We start from the raw sequence: 19,842 nt of genomic DNA on the forward strand, positions 1-19,842 counted from the left end.
CTGGTGGACATTCCTGCAGTGAGCATGCCAATTGCACGCTCCCTCAAAACCTGCAACATCTGTGGCATTGTGCTGTGTGATAAAACTGCACATTTTAGAGTGGCCTTTTATTGTGACCAGCCTAAGGCACACCTGTGCAATAACCATGCTGTCTAATCAGCATCTTGATATGCCACACCTGTGAGGTGGATGGAGTATCTCGGCAAAGGAGAAGTGCTCACTAACACAGATTTGTGAAAATATTTGAGAGAAATAGGCCTTTTGTGTACATAGAAATCTTTGAGTTCAGATAATGAAAAGAAAAATGGGGGCAAACACAAGTATTGCATTTATAAATTTTGTTCAGTGTATATATAAATAAAAAAATAAATACTGAAAAGATAAGCAGGTTAAAAAAAAAATAAAAATAAATCAGAAATAGGAGTAGTGTTTATCATGACCACGCAAATTTAACTTTTGTTTTATATGTGGAGTAGACTAATGTTCATCTGCATATTTATTAGGTATTTAAACAATGAAAGCTTCAGAACATGGAAAAAATGGATTTTTGTAAGAACTTACCGTAAAATCCTTTTCTCTTAAGCTCATTGACAGACGTAGTCTTCTTGATTCTCAAGAGCTGGGTTATGTTGTCTCCGCAGGAGTAGGACTAGGCAGAATGACAAAACGTTCTGGCTCCACCTTAGGGGCAGTCCCTGAGGGTATATCCTCCCTCTCTCTGCTACAGGGAATCAGTTCTGTTTAAAGCAGTACAGAGAATTTAACCCAACCCAACTCAATGATAGAGGGGCGGGTACTACGTCTGTCAATGAGCTTAAGAGAAAAGGATTTTACGGTAAGTTCTTACAAAAATCCATTTTTCTCTATCGCTCATTGACAGACGTAGTCTTCTTGATTCTCAAGAGCTGGGACATCCAGAAGCAGTGCCACAAATGAGGGGTGGGATTGACAAAATCAAATCCAATCTAGAAGGCCCAACCGGTGCCAAACTAGAAGTTTTAAAGGCTCATTATAAACAAAGAATGAGACTAAAGAAAAATTTTCCAACGGAAAAAACCCTCGAGGTAGACCACTGGTCTCCTCAAATTGCGGCCTGCAAAACCTTGCGGCCAAACGAGGCATCAGACGATGCCATTACATCAACTTTATAATGTTTAGAAAAGGTATGCACCGACGACCAGGTAGCCGCCTTGCACACCTGGACCACTGACGCCTGATGGCGAAAGGCCCATGACGCACTAAGTGCCCGAGTGGAGTGCGCCTTAACAGGGAACGGGGGCTCCCGACCCTTAATAGAATAAGCCTGCACTCCCGTCTGTCTGATCCATCTGGAAATGGTCGCGGCAGATGCAGGCAACCCCTTTTTGGGTCCATCTGGGATCACAAAAAGTGAATCCGTCTTGCGAAACGAGTCTGTCGTTTTCAAGTATACCCTGATTGCCCGGACCACATCCAAGGAGTGTAAAGCAAACTCCCGAGGATGACTGGGCTTAGGACACAGGGAAGGTAATACAATTTCTTCATTCAGATGAAATTCTGAAACCACTTTTGGTAGGAAGGATGGATTCGGACGAAGAACCACCTTATCTCTATGAACCACCAGATACGGTGAACGACAAGATAATGCGGCCAGTTCTGACACCCTGCGTGCAGAAGTAATAGCCACCAAGAAGGCCACATTCTGGGACAACGTGGGTAGAGGAATCTCCCTAATATCTTCAAAGGGAGGTTTCTGAAGAACCGACAACACTAAATTAAGATCCCAGGGGGGTAACGGCGCGTGCACTGGCGGAGCCAGATGTCGCACCCCCTGGATGAAATTCCGCACCAAGGAATGAGTAGCCAAAGGCTTCTGAAAGAAGATGGCTAATGCTGAGACCTGACCCTTGATAGTACTCAAGGTAGAAAAGCCAATATTCGACTAATCGAATAAGACCGAGGACGGAACCCCAAAGGTTCACACCATGCAATGTAGGACTTCCATGTGCGATGATAAATCTTTCTGGAAGTCGCTTTCCTTGCTTCAACTAGAGTAGGAATAACTGAAGCTGACAAACCTTTGTCCTTCAGCACCTGGGTCTCAATAGCCAGGCCGTTAAAGCCAGCGATCGTAAAGCAGGATGGAAGATCGGTCCCTGAGACAGTAGATCCTCCCTGAGAGGAAGTCTCCATGGGACGTCTGCCACCAGTCTGACCATGTCGGCGTACCAAGCTCGACGAGGCCAGTCCGGAGCTACCAGGATTACTGGGATTCCTTCCTCCTCTATCCTGCGTAGAAGTCTTGGCAGTAACGCGAGAGGGGGGAAGGCATATATTAGCTGGTATTGCCCCCACGGGGCGATCAGTGCGTCTGCGGTTTCTGCTAGAGGATCGCGGGAGCGAGCCACGAATCTCTGAACTTTCCTGTTGAATCGTGATGCCAACAGATCCACATCCGGGGTGCCCCACCGTAGGCACAACTGGTGGAAAACGTCTGGATGGAGGGACCATTCCCCCTGATCCAGGGTCTGACGGCTGAGATAATCTGCCTGCCAATTCTCCACCCCCGGAATGAACACCGCAGAGATTGCTGGAACAAATCGTTCCGCCCAGCGAAGAATGCAAGCCACTTCTTTGGCCGCTCGGACACTCTTGGTGCCCCCCTGGTGATTGACATAAGCCACGGCCGTGGCATTGTCCGACTGGATCCGAACCGGGCTGCCCTGGAGCTGCTCGGTCCAGTGAATCAGACAAAGTCTGATCGCTCTCAGTTCCAATACATTTATCGGTAACCTGGATTCTTCCGGGGACCAAAGTCCCTGGGCAGATAACTGACCAAGAATTCCTCCCCATCCGGATAGACTGGCATCCGTGGTCACTATCGTCCAATATATTGGCAGAAATGACTTTCCCTGGCTGAGCATTGGAGACCGAAGCCACCAAACCAGAGACTCTCTGGTCTGTTTGCTCAATCGTATCTGATTGTCCAGGGATTCCGGATTCCGATTCCATCTGAGAAGAATCTCTTGCTGAAGAATTCGGGTATGGGACTGGGCAAATGGGACTGCTTCGAATGCAGCCACCATCAACCCCAGAACCCTCATGCAAGTCCGAAGGGAAGACCAGCTGTTGGACAGTAACAACTGGACTGCTGATTGAATCTTTCGGAGTTTCCCTACCGGAAGAAAAACTCTTGTCCTGACTGTGTCTAGAATTAGACCCAGATATTCGAGCCTCTGGGTGGGAACCAGAAATGACTTTTGCTGGTTCACCAGCCACCCGAATTCCTGTAAAGAAATCATAGTAATTTCTATGTTTTGTAGCAAGGTCTGAGGAGACTCTGCATGAAGCAGAAGATCGTCTAGGTAACCTAGAATCGATATACCTCTTTGGCGCAGAAGTGCCAACATTGGGGCCAACACCTTTGTGAAGAACCGCGGAGCCGTGGCGAGACCGAAAGGTAACGCCACAAACTGATAGTGGTTCTCCTCTACGGAAAAGCGTAGAAAACGCTGATGTCCTGCGAAAATGGGAATGTGAAGATAGGCGTCCTTGATGTCTATGGACGCTAGGACATCCCCTGGATGCAGGAAGGCTGCTACCGTGCGAATGGACTCCATTCTGAATCTTCTTATGTTGACGAAAGAATTGAGTGCTCTTAAGTCCAGAATTGGACGCACTTTGCCCTCTTTCCTGGGTATTGTAAACAGGTTTGAATAAAACCCTTGAAACCGTTCTGTCCAAGGAACGTGGACTACCACTCCTTGTTGTAGTAAATCTGTGACTGCTCTCCGCAGATCTTCTAAACGATCTGCGGATAGACGGATATTGGAAGGGAAGAATCGCGCCGGTGGGAGAGATCGAAACTCGATCTTGTACCCTGACCTTATGACTTCGCAAACCCATTTGTCCGGGATTCTGGAAAGCCATGGATCCGGGAACCGGCGAAGACGTCCCCCCACCCCAGTTATGGGTGGGGGCGCACCTTCAGGCTTTGTGCGGTAAAAAGGTGCTTTTTCCACCGGTGAGATCCTTAATGATCTCATCTAAGTTGGCTCCAAATAGACGCTCTCCTGAAAAGGGGATATTAGCCAATGCTTTCTTGGAACCTTGGTCGGCTAACCAACCTTTTAGCCACAGTGTACGCCTGAGAACCACTGCTGAGACTGATGCTCGCGCCATTAAAGGAGTGGCGTCTAACGCCGCATCACATACAAACTGTAACCCCTGTATCATTTGTTCCAACAAATCTGATACCGCCTGAGGGACTTCTTCTAAGTCCTGGCGTAACCACTTGGTCCATTCAGTTACAGCCTGCGAAACCAGACCAATAGCAATTATTGGTCTGAAAGCTGATCCAATCAAGGAAAACATGGTGCGAGACAAAGCTTCTATCTTGCGATCCACTGGATCTTTAAAAGACGGAGCGTCTTCTAAAGGAATAACCGTGGCTTTATTCAATCTAGCAATAGGTGAATCCACCACAGGTGGTTCTGTCCATTTCTTAATAAGGGTTTCCTCAAAAGGATAACGCCTGTCAATGCGTTTAGAAATATTAAAAGTGCGTTTTGGCAGACGCCATTCTTCTTCGATTGGATTGCCAAAACATTTGGGCAATGGAAAAACCTTCGCCACTTTGATGCGTTTTTTAGTCCCAAAAGGGATCTCAGTTTCAGCTATTTCTGATGGAATACCCTGTAACCTTAAGGTCTCTTGAACAGATATAATGAGTGCGTTTACCAACGCTTCCTCTCGGGCTATGGCGGATGCCGAAACATCCTCCTCACTGTCTGAAGAGACAGGACCCGAGACACCAATACCAGATGAAGTACCTGCAACTGCAGAAATAGGCTCAGAGTCTGAATCCGAGGTTTCAGATAATAAGGGGTTAGGCGGGGGTCGCTTTCTTGCGCCCTGTCCCTGACAAGCCACTTCCACCCGGGACACAAAAGTTTCCATAATAGCTGACAAAGATTCAATTGTCAATGGGGTGCTGGAGGATCCCGCAGACCCCTCGAGGGGATCCGGAGGAGATACATGAGTGGCAGGGTCCATGTTAATACAGGACACCTTTGCCAGCAAAACAAAAAAACTTTTTCTTTTTTTTTTTTTTTTTTGTGTGTCTCCCCCTAGCGCAATAGCGCCCCTCAGAGTACCTGCTTCTTGATCCCGGAGAGAGAGAGAGAGGGACCCCCAAGGCTCACCAACCGATGCAGTGCAGTTTCCAACAAACTGCAGTCAGCGTCTGTCTTACACAGACTGGAAGGAGCTGTTTGCTTTTTCCCGGGCAGAAGGCGTGGCTCCGCCCCCTGTGTACGCCTTCCGGCGTTCCCAGCCCTCCACGAGGTAGCTGGGCTGACAAAACATGGCCGCCCCCATAGAAGAGACATAAGACTCCAAAAACATGGCGGCCGGCGTGACCTGAGGACATACATGCATTCGGTCTACGGCAAAATGGCGGCGGACCGCCGATATCGTCTTCCCAGCACATCCACCTGTACTCTGCTACGAGGTGACATATGGATCTACGGAGATACACTGCACATAAGGTAGGATTATACCTCCTATGTCTGCTGTAATGTTACAGTCTGCTGGGTAGAGTGTTAGCTCTTGAACCAAGTCCACTTCCCACAAACACATGCTGTATTACAAGGGGGACTTGTAAGTATCAGATATATACTGACCATATATGGAGGGGCCCATAATATATACTGCCTCATAATGAGGAAAAAAGGGAATGTTTACTCACCATACCGAACCGACAGGCACCCTCTCTTCACAATACCCTCTCCACCGGGGTGGGGGTTTGTGGACGCCTCAACTCTCTGGTACCTGGCGTCCAAGCGAGACTTAACTCGCAAAGTCAGTCCCTTTACTGGGACTCCGTCGCGGCCGACCCAGCGCACTGGTCTGCACGCGCTCGTAGGCAGAAACCGGGGTGACCACTGGATCTCAACATCCAGCCCGTCGCCCGGCCCCGCATACTTACTTGAATATGTCGCGGCCGACCAAGCGCAATGCCATGGTCTGCGCGCGCTCGTAGGCCGGCTGGGGTGACCACAAGTGTCGCCCAGTCCGGCATTTTTGCTTGAAGATCTCACAGGAAAAAACACTGGAGAAAACTACCTAAAAAATGTCTTTTTCTTAAAGAAAAAAAGTCTTGCCAGGACCAAAAGATCCCAGCAAGGAACTTAGGTCCTTACTCCTGACTAGACAGAAAAAAACTGATTCCCTGTAGCAGAGAGAGGGAGGATATACCCTCAGGGACTGCCCCTAAGGTGGAGCCAGAACGTTTTGTCTTTCTGCCTAGTCCTACTCCTGCGGAGACAACATAACCCAGCTCTTGAGAATCAAGAAGACTACGTCTGTCAATGAGCGATAGAGAAAAAACTTTAAAAGATACTCCCCTATTTGGGGAGTATCATGAGCTCCATTAAAAAGTCCCATCTGTACAATACCAAAATCATGAAAACAAAGAATGCATACAAAATGTTCCCCTGAAACAGTCACTAATTTAAAAAAAAAAAAAAAAAAAAAAGGGGGGGGTGTAGCAGGGTTACAAAAAGCTCATGCAGTATTGCACACCCAACCCGAGAATCCTGCCCTTTACATCCCAAAAAAAAAAAAAAAAAAAACACATTACACCAATATATTTCCAGTTAAATAGGATTTGCACGTGTCAATACCTGAGCAGGTCCACAAGCAATTCCAACTATATGTTTAGAATCCAGTCCTGGGAGAGCAGACGGCTCAGGTTTTGCGATGCGTAATGTATCAAAGTGCTGGCACTGATCATTGCTACCCCAGCTGTATACCTCCCCAGATTCAGTTAATGCCAGACAGTGTGTAGAGCCCACAGCTACATCAACCACCTTCTTGCCTAAAGAAAAATAGAAAAACTGTTTACCAAAAGAAGTGTAACAGAAGAAAGCGCATAATTATTCCTAGCAAATCTTAAAAATCATGGCAACAAGCACTCGAATGCAAAAAAGGTCAGCAGTTTCAGCAAGAGATTTTTTAGCATGATGGAAAAGAATTGAACAGATTACGGCTTCTTACTCACACCCTTTTACCTCTTTTTGTAAAACTATAAATAAATAAATGAGAGTTAAGCCGGCCATAGATGGTTCGAATCTCAGCTGGTTTAGCAAGGACTGGGCGAGATTCAAACCATCTCTGGGCAGGCTGATTGTACCCAAGTCGATCCGTCAATTGACTTGGGTTCAAGCAGCATGTTGGATATTTACATGCGATTACTGCCAGCAGCTATAGCCGCTGGCAAGAATCGCTGTGTTCTTGGAGAAAACAAAAGCTCCATGAGGGGGACTTCCCTATAAACACTGACTGTGTTGATGGGGGAATCTAGCGATTTTCTTTCCTGATTGCAGGAAAGAAAATCTCATCACGTATCATCATGTTAAATTTTCTTGTGTAAATTTCCTTTAGAATTACCTTCAACTATGCAGTGCAAGGGCTTGCCTAATTGGATACAATTGAAAGTTTAGATTTCACCTCATATTATATGGTTTTTGGGAAGGAAAGGAAAGGAAAATTGTACAAGAGGATTGAACATGTATGGGCAGCCTAAAGGGCCATACACACTATAAGATTTTCTGAAGACTTTTTCCTTCAGATTTACCTTTTCTATGTAGTAGAAGGGCCTGCCAGATTGCATACAAACTGAAAGTGTTTAGGTTTGACCTCATATTATATGGTTTTGGTAAATCTAAAGGAAAAAGTCTTCAGAAAATCTTATAGTGTGTATGGCCCATTAGGCGGAGAAGATGCAGTGGATTTGGTTTACTTACAAGAACACATATTGAAAATAATAAAAAGCTATGCCACGTTTTGCTAGTTTTTTTAGAACATGGCAGTAAAAGTAGAAGAAATAGATGCAGAATTTCGAACATACTAATGTCGTTAGCATTGCTATTGTGGTACTATTGTGGTGGAAGACAAAAAGATGCCAACAATTATTGACAGAAAACATGGCAACAGATTTTCCCTCTCTCGTTTTATTTGAACTACACAGAAAGGAGTAATCTGAGGCACTGCTGTAGTCCAAATGCTTCTTTTGAACACTGCTCACAAAAGCAATGTTATGTATTTTCAAAGCAAATATGAATCTTCAAGAAACAAGTCACTTGCAAATTCCATCATTTTGTATGTAGACTGACCACAGTGAGTCAGATAAAGTTTTTTATTTTCGTATTCTTCTGTTCCTATTTACCTTGAACGCCCCCCAGTAACTTTGGGTATCGAACGTGTTCTTCTGTTCCATGGCCAAGTCTTTGATTGTCTCCTTTTCCCCAGGAATAGACCTGGCCATCTTTGGTGATAGCAACTGAAAACTGGCTGCCGCAGCGCACTTTTACTATGTCCAAGTCTTGAAGTTTCTCTATTAATTTAGGAGTTTTACAGCCATCGCTTCCTCCTCTGCCTAATTTTCCATAATCTCCATCACCCCAAGACCAGACTTGACCTTTAAAAAACACAAAAATAAATAAAAAACAAAATAACATGCAACAACCCATAGAAACAAATTCGGAAACCAGATTGCAAATTAAAGCGGAGTTCCAGCCATTTCACTCACTTGTCCAACGGTCCAGCGATACGGCCGCCCGAAGCCTCGATCCTCTCCCTCGACGCTGGCATCACTGCTGTGGGCACCCGGCTGTGACAGTTTACGGCTTCACAGCTGGGTACACACTGCGCATGCGCGAGTCGCGCTGCGCGTCTTGATTGGCCGGCAATCTTCTGGGACCTCTGACATGTCCCAGAAGATTGCAGGGAGGGAGGGGGAGAAGAGAACTTCCATTCAGGGCGCCGCGGCGCTCCGAGCGGAAGTGGGAGCAGGTACCTGTCAAAACTAGGTACCCGCTCCCCCCCCCAAAAAAATGACATGCCAAATGTGGCATGTCAGGGGGTTAGAATACCTAAAGCGGAAGTTCCACTTTTGGGTGGAACTCCGCTTTAACTCTATTGCAACTGCCACTTCTAGCAAAGCCTATAAGGACAGAGCGGCTGGACAACTTTCAGTGGATTATGTAAATGCAATTTAATCATTGTCATGTGGCTGAAAGTTCTAATGCAACTCCATGCCAATTCAGGTGTCCCAGAAGTTGCTAAAAGGTCAAAGTGGATAAAATCAGAAAATGCATCCGAAGCTCTAAACGGAGTAGTAATGACATAATCCATCTAACTTCCACTGATCCCATTTTAGAAGTTGTCTACGTAGATGGTTAGTCACATTGTTAACACCTAACCCTGAAGCCTCAAATGGTAAGAGGCAGTGTTGGACTCAAAGGCTTTATACAGGTCGCAGAAGAGCAATATCACTACTCACAAAAATAAATAGGACACTTTACTGGAACCCATAAAAACACAGGCATATTCTGTGCTTTTTAAGATAGCATACATTTTAATGATGTGCGTGTGCAGTGGATTCTCAACCATTATCTGAATCTATGATATGTATAACAACTCTGCTTTATCTATCTCCAGGTTTAAAAGTAGTTGTAAAGTTCCGACAAGAAATATGAATGAAGCATATCCTATTATACAGTGAGGACATTTTTTGATCCACTGCAGATTTTGTAAGTTTGCTCGCCTACAAAGAAATGAAGGGTCTATACTTTTTATCACAGGTGTACTTTAAATGATATAGACAGAATATCAACCAAAATCCAGAAAAAAACATGATACAAATATTACCGACTGAATTGCAGTTCAGTGAGTAAAATAAGTATTTGATCCCCAAGCAAAACACGACTTCGTACTTAATGGAGAAACCCTTGTTGGCAAGCAAAGAGGCAAGACATTTCTCGTAGTTGGTTACCAGGTTTGCACACATCACAAGAGGGATTTTGGTCCACTTTTTATTTTTTCTACAAATCTACTCTAAATCCCTAAAGTTTCTTGGCTGTCGCTTGGCAACTCGAAGTTTCAGCTCCCTCCATACATTTTCAACAGGATTAAGGTCTGGAGACTGGCTAGGTCACTCCATTACCTTAATGTGCTTCTTCTTGAGCCACTCCCTTGTTGCCTTGGTGGTATGTTTTAGGTCATTGTCATGCTGAAAGACTCATCCATGACTAATCTTCAGCATTCTGGTTGAGGGAAGAAGGTTCTTATCCAAAATATTACAATACATAGTCTTAGCAGAAAAACAGCCCCAAAAGCATGTTTCCACCTCCATGCTGGACGGTGGGGATGGTGTTTAGGGTCATCATCAGCATTTTTCCTCCTCCAAAAACACATGTACAGTGTAAATGAACCAGAGAAGGATTGGGAGAAAGTGCTGTGGTTAGACGAGACCAAAATTAGGCTCTTTGGCATCAACTCAACTCACAGTGTTTGGAGGAAGAAAAATGCTGACTATGACCCTAAGAACACCCTCCCTACTGTCAAGCACGGAGCTGGAAACATGATGCTTTAGGGCTGTTTCTCTGCTAAAGGTACAGGCTGACTTTGCCGCATTAAAGGGCCAATGGATGGGGCCATGTATTGTAAAATCTTGGATAAGAACCTTCTTCCATCAGCCAGAACACTGAAGGAGGATTGTGGTTGGGTCTTCCAGCATGACAATGACCCAAAACATGATGCCAAGGCAACAAAGGAGTGGCTCAAAAAGAAGCACATTAAGGTCATGGAGTGGCCTAGTCAGTCTCCAGACCTTATCCTATTGAAAATTTATGGAGAGAGCTAAAACTTCGAGTTGCCAAGAGACAGCCAAGAAACCTTAAGGATTTAGAGATCTGTTAAGAGGAGTGACCCAAAATTCCTCCTGAGATGTGTGCAAACCTGGTCACCAACTACAAGTATCGTCTTAACACTGTGCTAGAAAACAAGGTTTTCGCCGCCAAGTACTAAGTCCTGTTTTGCTTGGGGATCAAATACTTTTTTCACTCACTGAACTGCAACTCAATTTATAGCATTTGTTTTATGCGTTTTTCTGGATTTTTGGTAAATATTCTGTCTTGATCATTTAAAATACACCTATGATAAAAATTACAGACCCTTAATTTCTTTATAAGTGGGCAAACTTACAAAATATGCAGGGGATGAAATAAGTATTTTCCCCACTGTAGGTGTGTACTTGTCTCAATTAGGAGCACTAAGTGGCATTTCGGTCTGCTGCTTCATTCCTCTGCATAGATGTGCTTTTACAGGCTGAAAAAAGTTTTGGGGAGGTGAGAGGGATTTGAATACCTGTCAGTTTTTATTGCTGTCTGTGCCTTCGTTAAAGAGAATCATCTAGATTTGTCCTGCTTACCATGATCATGTAAAGTGAAAGTAAAAAAAAAAAATACCAAATTTTGGGTTGACCCCAGAAACGTGAGAGAGGAGAAATCTTCTAATGGGGACACTAATTCTGGTGATCTAGGGCAGTGTTTCTCAACCTTTTTTGAGTCAAGGCACCCTTTAAAATTATGGACAATCTCAAGGCACCACATTCTAAAATGTAAAAAACTATTCTAATAGTTTCATAAAATGCAGCAACATCCACACATGTAGGACACCCAACGTTAGAGGTGATTTTTTTCTTCCAAAGCAAATACACTTTTGCACACTAGTACTGACTAGTATTCCAATGTTTCTCTTCTCCCTCAATTTCTCACCATCTAGTCAGCTAATGTGATGACCTCCGTGCTGAGGGAGAGGGCAGAGGAGGGTCAAACAAGGAGGCCATGGAGGCGATAGACATCCTCCCTATCAGTTTGATGACATCATTGGTCGTTGGGATGCCAGTGTCTAGAAGGTTGTAATGGTGCATAATGAAAAACCCGTGACTTTGTGTAACTAAAAGGCAAGTTTGATCCACCTGCAGGCTTGTATACAAGTTTTGATAAATTTTTAGGCATTTTGCCAAGGCATCCCTGAAGAAGACTCAAGGCACCCTGGTTGAAAAAGACTGATCTAGGGGTCCCCAAGGATTTCCTTCCACTTCCTGTTTTGGCAATGGGACAGGAAGTGAAGGGAAATCTCTGCAATAGAAAACAGATGGTGAAAAAAAAAACTCCTTACTCTATCCAAAATGCCCATAGATCTACTTTAATTTATTGTTACAGGGAACTTCAGCTTTAATTACCTACATAGCTACTTATATTTTATAGCACAAATTACTGCAAAAGCCAAAAATCCCCTGAAAAAACAAAAAGCAAAAAAAAAAAAACAGGTTTTTCCTCAGTGTTTTCTCAGCTGAAAGCCTGTATTATTCACCCAGACCTAAACACCAAAGCCTTGTGCACCAAGGCTAAACGCCCAGTGTGCATGACTCCTTAGGCGTCTACTAAAATCTGATATTCTGGGATATTTTATTCTTCTGATAGAAAGATTTAAAGTTCTCCATTTTGAGGGGTTTACAATAACTTTATATAATCTCAATAATATTTACCATATATTTTAACTGAAAATACAACCAGAGTTTTTTTTTTGCCTTTATATTCAGTTGTAAAAGCATTTGGCATCTAGCAATAATCGCATGTGAAGGCTTAGTACTAATCTATAATGCCTTCTGCATATTTACTATATGTAACAAATATTTACTGAACATGGAAAGGTTCCATCAAGTTTGGGATCCCTAGATCTCCACTCAGTTCAATCCTCCTATCAATAAATTTCTTAGTAATCACCGGCTACATAAAATCCCATTATTTCTTACCCTAAATAATGCTGTATACTGAAATACCGTGTATGTATACCGTGACTTTTCTTTCACTAATCAGAAATTGAAAAACGTATAAAACTTGCCATTTTCAGTTACAGCCAGAGTCTGTGCATCTCCACTTCCACAGGATACATCGACAACCTTTAATCCCTTGAGTCCTGTCACCAACATGGGTATTGTCTGGTCTTCACTAGACCCTTTGGAAAGCAAACCAAAACCATCACAGAATTATGTCACATCTAAACTGTGCAGTATATCAAATCAAAACAGAAAAGATCTTTAACCACTTAAGCCCCGGAAGATTTTACCCCCATTCCGACCAGGGGGTATTTTGCGATTCGGCACTGCGTGACTTTAACGGACAATTGCGCGGTCGTGCGACGCTGTACCTAAACGAATTTGGCGTCCTTTTTTTCCCACAAACAGAGCTTTCTTTTGGTGGTATTTGATCACCTGTGCGATTTTTTGATCACGCGCTATAAACAAAAAAAGAGCGTCAATTTTGCAAAAATAGCAATATTTTTCACATTTTTTTATATGAAATTCCCCAAAAAAAAAATTTAAAAATCAAAATTTTTTTACTTTTTCGGCCAATTTGTTTTATGCTACCTATGTTTGGTAAAAAAAAAAAAAAAAAAAAAAAAAAAAAAAAAAAAAAAAAAAAAAAAATCGCAAAAAGCGTATTTTGATTGGTTTGCGCAAAAGTTATCGCGTTTACTAACAAAGGGAAAGATTTCTGTCATTTTTGTTGTTTTTTTTTTTAACGTGTAATGGCGGCGATCTGCGATTTTTTTTTTGCGGTACTGCGACATTGGGGCGGACAGATCGGACCCTTGACTGACATTTTTGACACTTTTGGGGTTACCAGTGACATTTCTACAGTAATCAGTGCTATATATATGCACTGTTACTGTAAAAATACACTGGTAGTGAAGGGGTTAACTTTATTTGGGAGGGAGGGGCTGTGTGTATCCCTAGGGGCGTGCTTTCTACTGTGATTGGCTGGGGCTTGAGCTGTATGGACACTGATCAACGGATCTACATACTAGATCCGAGTGATCAGTATCCTAACAGCAAGGAGAATGACAGGCAGCTTGTTTACACAGGCTGCCTGACTTTCTCCCTCTCCCCCGCCGATCGCCGAGTGACCGGCGGACATCGGGTCCGCCGTTCACACGCGCGGGGGGGGGTCCGTAACCACGCGGGGGCGCGCGCTCGCTCCCTAGACCCTCACAAGCTAGTGACGTAGCCCTACGTCACTTTGCCTGTGAGGGGCTGACTGCCGACGTAGATCGGCGTTAGGCAGTCGGCAAGTGGTTAATGACAATTTACATGAGCCAGTAGTTAAAAGCGTTTGTAAACGCCTAACATTTCATATTCCTGATATGTGCCTGCTGTACCATGTACTTGTATGAAAAAGTATCCTGTTCTCCTTTTATGGCTTCCTTTGTGTAAAATCCCTGGTGATCCTCAGTCCCTTCCGCTTTCCTAAAAAAAAAAAAAAAAAAAAAAAATGGCCGCACTAGGCAGGAGAGCACAGCCTGGTCATTTCTCTAGCTGTACTGAGAACGGAGCCTGGCTCTCCTCCAATGATCAGACGTGTCCTGACACACCTCGCCTGCACGGCCATTCACTGGGAATATCAGTGTTGCTTGCCTCTTCTCCTCCCCTAGCTATTATGCAGCTGAGAACAAATGTGATAATAAAAAAAAAAATATAGTATTTATAATGTATCTTTACAGTATATCTATCTACACACAAAGGTTTTGCCTTTCTATTCTATTTTAAAGTGAATGGGTTGTTTTAGAAGCTTTACAATCACTTTAGAGAACTGACAGTAACACTTTATACATACCATGCCCCAGCCTTCCGTAGTTCCCACGTCCCCATGTGTACAGCTCCCCATCAGCAGTGATTGCTGCGCTGTAAGTGCTTCCACATGCAATGTGAACTACTTGCTTTCCGGTCTGCTTCCCGCACAGAGTAGAGATTAGCTTAGGTTCATCTAACGAACTGAAACAAAAAACGGTAAACCGTAATTTTTATTTATATATATATATATATATATATATATATATATATATATATATATATATATATATATATATATATATATATATATACACACATACATACATACATACAGTCAGCAATAGGTTAATTTATATGTTTTAATAGAAGGTTCAGTTTTCTAAATGGAATCATTTAGAAAAAAAATGTGTCAATTCTTAGGTGAAAGTCATATAAATCTTGGGTAAAACATGTATAAACACCACATGGTTCGAGCTATGAATAAAACTACAAACCATGCATCACACAGCAGTCCTCAAGTACAATACAAATTCTTACACAGTGTCTCCATGGCCCAGTCTTCCACCATCACCACATCCCCATGAAAAGAGTTCACCAGTGGCAGATAAGGCCAAATGATGCTGCCCATCAGAGTGAGCAGCAATCTTCACAATATTCCGGGAAGAAAGACCCTGCACAAGCTGTGGTCCCTGGAAGAAATACGGGAATGAACACAAGAAAAATGAGATACAGGTTCTACAAAGAAAAATGCTATCGATGCAATACAACAGACTTTGCAAGCAAACTAACAGCTAAAATGGACCTTCACCTAAAAGTGATATTCTGCTCATCCTCCTCCTCTCCTACTGTAACAAAATTGCTGTGCGTTGTTTTTTTTTATCCCTGGGAGCGGGTACCCTCTTCAAACAGGTACTTGGGTGAGAATTACGTAAGCTTGGCCCACCACCAACCTCCTAGGACATGTCACACATTCCAGAAGGTTGCAGGACCACTCTGAAAAAGAGCTGCGCAACCTCGCACATGCACAGTAGGGAGCTGGCTGAGACAATAGGAAGTCACAGCCAAAAATAAGGAAGCCACATGACCTATGGCGTAACACGTAGGGGAGGGACCAGCTGATGTAACAGAGTGCTCAGTATTTTAGTTTTTCTTTTGACGCATGAGCTTGAGCAGAGAGGAGAGAAGGAGGTTAATCGGAACCAACGGGTGTTCCTGTTGGCTATGAGATCCAGACTCCATATTTGGGGATTGCTATTAGAGGTGGAATAACGAAGAAGACGGTGCAACTAACAGGGGAGTATACATTGCCAGTACACCCTTATAACCCCTGAGGAGGGTTCCAGGCGCATAGCGAACATTTGTTGGTCATTATTACAAGGTGAGAGCACACTAGGTGAGGAAGGGGGGGGGGGGGGGGCGTGGTGTCTTCATTTCATTTGTTCGCACCTGGTGGCGATATAACTACTATCAACTTTCCTTTCTACTCCGTGGACTGCAAATGTTATGGACTAATGGTTTAAACTGAATTCATTAAATATACATGACCATTGCTGCTTACAAATCTAGTGCAGATACATATGCTGCTTGCAAACTTATTTATCCAGGAACCATAGTAGTGGTGGTACACAATATATACAAAGGTTTATTTATTGGTACATGATATCCCATAATGCTCTTTTTTTATTTTAAATAAGCACATTCACATATCCCTTAAAGAGACAGGTACACGTCTAAGTTGGAGCGTCACACCACTTATTGCTTTTTTTAGGAAGTCACTGTCAGCTCTCACATCCAAGATGGCGGCACCAGGGATCCGAAGTGTGGCAAAGGATCAACTCCAATAAAGACAATGCTGGACTCCTAGGCTGGTGTCAGTATTTGTAGCTGCTGGCTTAACCGCTTTACCACCGCCCACAGTAATATTACTGCGGCAGAGTGGCTCGTTATCGTCTGACGACGTAGTACTACGTCGTCAGACACTCCCCCTTCTGGGCGGCGCTTGCGCGCCGCCGGAGGCTCGCTCCCGCTGTTTTCATTCACAGCGGGAGTCGGGCCAGGGGAGGAGCAGCGGCGATCGCCGCTGCTCTGCCCCGATCGTCGGGGATCTAGTGTGGAGATCCGCCCGCCTGTGTAAACACAAGTGGGCGGATCTCCATAGTGACAAGGAGTGATAGACCGGAGTGTTCAGCACAGCTGGACATCCGATCTGTCCATGACTCACTCAGTCACCTCCCCCCCTACACGTCAGTAAGCACCAGGCATACATTAACCCCTCCCTCTCCAAAAAAATTAACCCCTTCCCTGCCAGTGTCATTTTTACAGTAACAGTGCATATGTATAGCACTGATTACTGCAGTAATGTCACTGGTACCCCCAAAAGTGTCAAAAATGTCAGTCAAGGGTCCGATCTGTCCGCCGCAATGTCGCAGTCCCGCAAAAAAAAAAAAAAAAATCGCAGATCGCCGCCATTACGCGTTAAAAAAACACCAAAAATGACAGAAATCTTTCCCTTTGTTAGTAAACGCAATAACTTTTGCGCAAACCAATCAAAATACGCTTATTGCGATTTTTTTTACCAAACATAGGTAGCAGAAAACAAATTGGCCAAACATTTTTTAAAAAATTGGTTTTTACATCTTTTTTGGGGGGAATTTCATATAAAAAAAATGTTAAAAATATTGTTATTTTTTTCAAAATAAACGCTCTTTTTTTGTTTATAGAGCAAAAAGTAAAAATCGCACAGGTGATCAAATACCACCAAAAGAAAGCTCTGTTTGTGGGAAAAAAAGGACGTAAATTTCGTTTGGGTACGGCGTCGCATGACCGCGCAATTGTCAGTTAAGTCGCACAGCGCCGAATCGCAAAAAGTGGCCTGGACGGAAGACAGCAAAATCCTCCGGTGGTAAAGTGGTTAAAGTGTTTTTAGAACAGGGCCAAAGTTTGTCTTTAAAGAAGTGGAGAACAAACTAACAAGTGATTGTCCAATTAGAAGCAGGTAGAGGTGGATATTCTGGTAGGTGTGCTGTATGCTCAGCATCCACAGGGCTGCATTATATATGTCAGGTTATGTTCAAGACTATTATACAGTTACACATAAAAGGTAACTAAATAGGAACCAAAACACACAATGGAATCATTTCATTATACAAAATTACTACACAGAAAGTAATTTCAATCTATTCTGGGAATTCAAAACTAACATCTTGCATTATACACTGTCAGATTCTACAATACTAGAAAGACATAACTTATCTCCTAATAATGTGGTTTTACAAACAATATGAAACAGTAACACAATTTTTCAAATGAAAAAGTTGCAGCACATTTTACAGATTTAGGCTCGGTTCACACTACTGAGATGCGCTTTTGATGTGATTTTCAGTGTGATTTTGGATATGGTTAATATATTATATTGAGACAAATCACACTGAAAATCACACCAACACAGGAACTTTTTCCCAAAATGACACCGCAGTTGTCACCCTGATGTGAACGGGCACCATGGAAAATAATTTGATCTCCCTTGCAATGCCAATCTGTGCAACTCAAATAGCATCAGAAATCACACAAGTGTGAACCAGCACTAACTTATTAATGCTGTGATGGATGTAATAAAAGATCTTTATTAATAATAATATTTCAACATACCAGTGTATTGTTGTTGTAAGCTTGAGTGTAAACTTTGCCATTTCTGGAGAGTATGAGAAAGCACTTCTCTGCACAAGCAATCTGTGTAACACCGAGGTTAGCAAGAGCTTCACATTGTATAGGGCCACTCACATTCGCATAATATTTCCAACCTAACAGACCCCAGCTGATCACCTCCTGTAAAGAACCCTAGAATTAAAAAAACTGGTTTTATGAAATGTTTACTTATGTACAGAATGTCATATGTACAGAAACAGGTTTCCGTCTCTGTAAAATATCAAATAAATTGGGGCATTTATCAGGAGACAAACATTATGAAAAAAAGTCATTCTACCCCAACCTATACATATTAATTTTAGCCCTGGTTCACACTGATGCGGCTTTGAAATTGCGCTACTTCAGTGTAGTTTCAAAGCCGCACATCAGTGATATTTGCACTGCCAATTTAATTGCGGCTTGCGACTTCATTTAACAGAAGTCTATGCAAGTCACAATGAAAATAGGAAAAAAAAAGTAGAGATAAAAGTGCAGGAACCTTTTTAATATTCGCTTCGACATGAGTCGTGGCGATATGAACGGCAATGGGGTATGACTTGTCATGCCATTTGGCACTATCAAATCACATAACAATTCACACCGGTGTGAATTGGGGCTTAATATGCACACTTGTTTCTTTGTTCTAGTGTGTCCGTTTGTAATACAATACAAGTAATAAAAAATATCTGTCTGTCTACAGAAACAATCCATTGTGTATTCTCCTTTTTAACTTCCACTGTGGAAGGAAAGGGCTTGTTTTGCAAGTAAACATGTAAGAAATTTGTCACCAGCAAGTAGGAATTTGGAGGTAAAACACGTTATTATGGTTAATTTTCATATTTCTTTTTATCTTCATTTTTTAGAATAAAAATAAAGCTATTCACAGGTACAAAGAAAGAAGAGAAAGCGCAAAACACAATTGGGGCGATCCTTCAGCTCTTTGATAGTGTCTCATGTAAACCTGCATGCCTTTGGCACAGAGTAAAACAAATAATGTGTGAAAACAGTTAGGCTACATTCACACCTGAGCGTAGCGTTTTCGCGCGATTTTTACCGCGATTTTTGTGCAGGCGTTTTTAGATTGAATAGAAACCAATGGAAAACGCCTGTAATCTGCCCAAAAAGAAGCTCATGTACTTTTTTGAGCATTGGGCGTTTTGCTCACAGCATCAAAACGCTCAGATGTGAACAGGGGCCATTGAAATGAATAGGATTTGTCTTGTTGGGCGTTTTGAGAGCTGATCCTAGAGCAGAAAAACTCCCCAAAACGCCTACATGTGAACGGAGCCTTACAATATCGCCTATTCTTTTTTTTTTTCCAAAAAGCTAAAATATTGTCTATTCTACGACCATATTGTAAAATGACCTAGACAGATTTGTGATACCCTTTGAAAAGATTATGGACCGAAAAATTTTAAGAATATTGGGGATTTCACTAAAGCTGCTGCACCACTTTTCTGGCATTAACCCCCCTTGTTACTGTATTGTGCCAAATTCATGAAACATTTGCAAAACTTTTGGTTCTGACAGCAACTTGTTCACCAAATTCAGGTAGTTCTAAAAACGTGCCATTTTTAAAAACATGTCGCATTGAATGTGCCAAATTCAAACTAAAACAGACAGTTTGTATCTTATGAAAGCAGAGCTAATTAAAGCCTAGCTCCACCCAAAAGGTACCTGCTCCCACTTCAAGAAAC

The 19,842-nt window shown here is 42.9% G+C and overlaps 1 protein-coding gene across 1 annotated transcript in view; it reads right to left on the reverse strand.

Annotated features, from left to right (window-relative positions):
- The window catches only part of HERC2 (HECT and RLD domain containing E3 ubiquitin protein ligase 2), a 308,748-nt gene that overhangs the window by 222,198 nt on the left and 66,708 nt on the right, over window positions 1-19,842 (reverse strand). Inside the window, exons 10-15 of the mRNA XM_082245322.1 lie at window positions 18,110-18,298; window positions 14,999-15,150; window positions 14,505-14,662; window positions 12,733-12,846; window positions 8,210-8,461; window positions 6,666-6,859 (exon numbers count right to left, since the gene is read on the reverse strand). Coding sequence (XP_082101448.1) covers window positions 6,666-6,859; window positions 8,210-8,461; window positions 12,733-12,846; window positions 14,505-14,662; window positions 14,999-15,150; window positions 18,110-18,298 — 1,059 coding nt within the window. The remainder of the gene's footprint in view (window positions 1-6,665; window positions 6,860-8,209; window positions 8,462-12,732; window positions 12,847-14,504; window positions 14,663-14,998; window positions 15,151-18,109; window positions 18,299-19,842) is intronic.

Source organism: Pelophylax lessonae (assembly GCF_965119305.1).
Source record: "Pelophylax lessonae genome assembly, chromosome: 2".
Classification (NCBI taxonomy): Eukaryota; Metazoa; Chordata; class Amphibia; order Anura; family Ranidae; genus Pelophylax; species Pelophylax lessonae.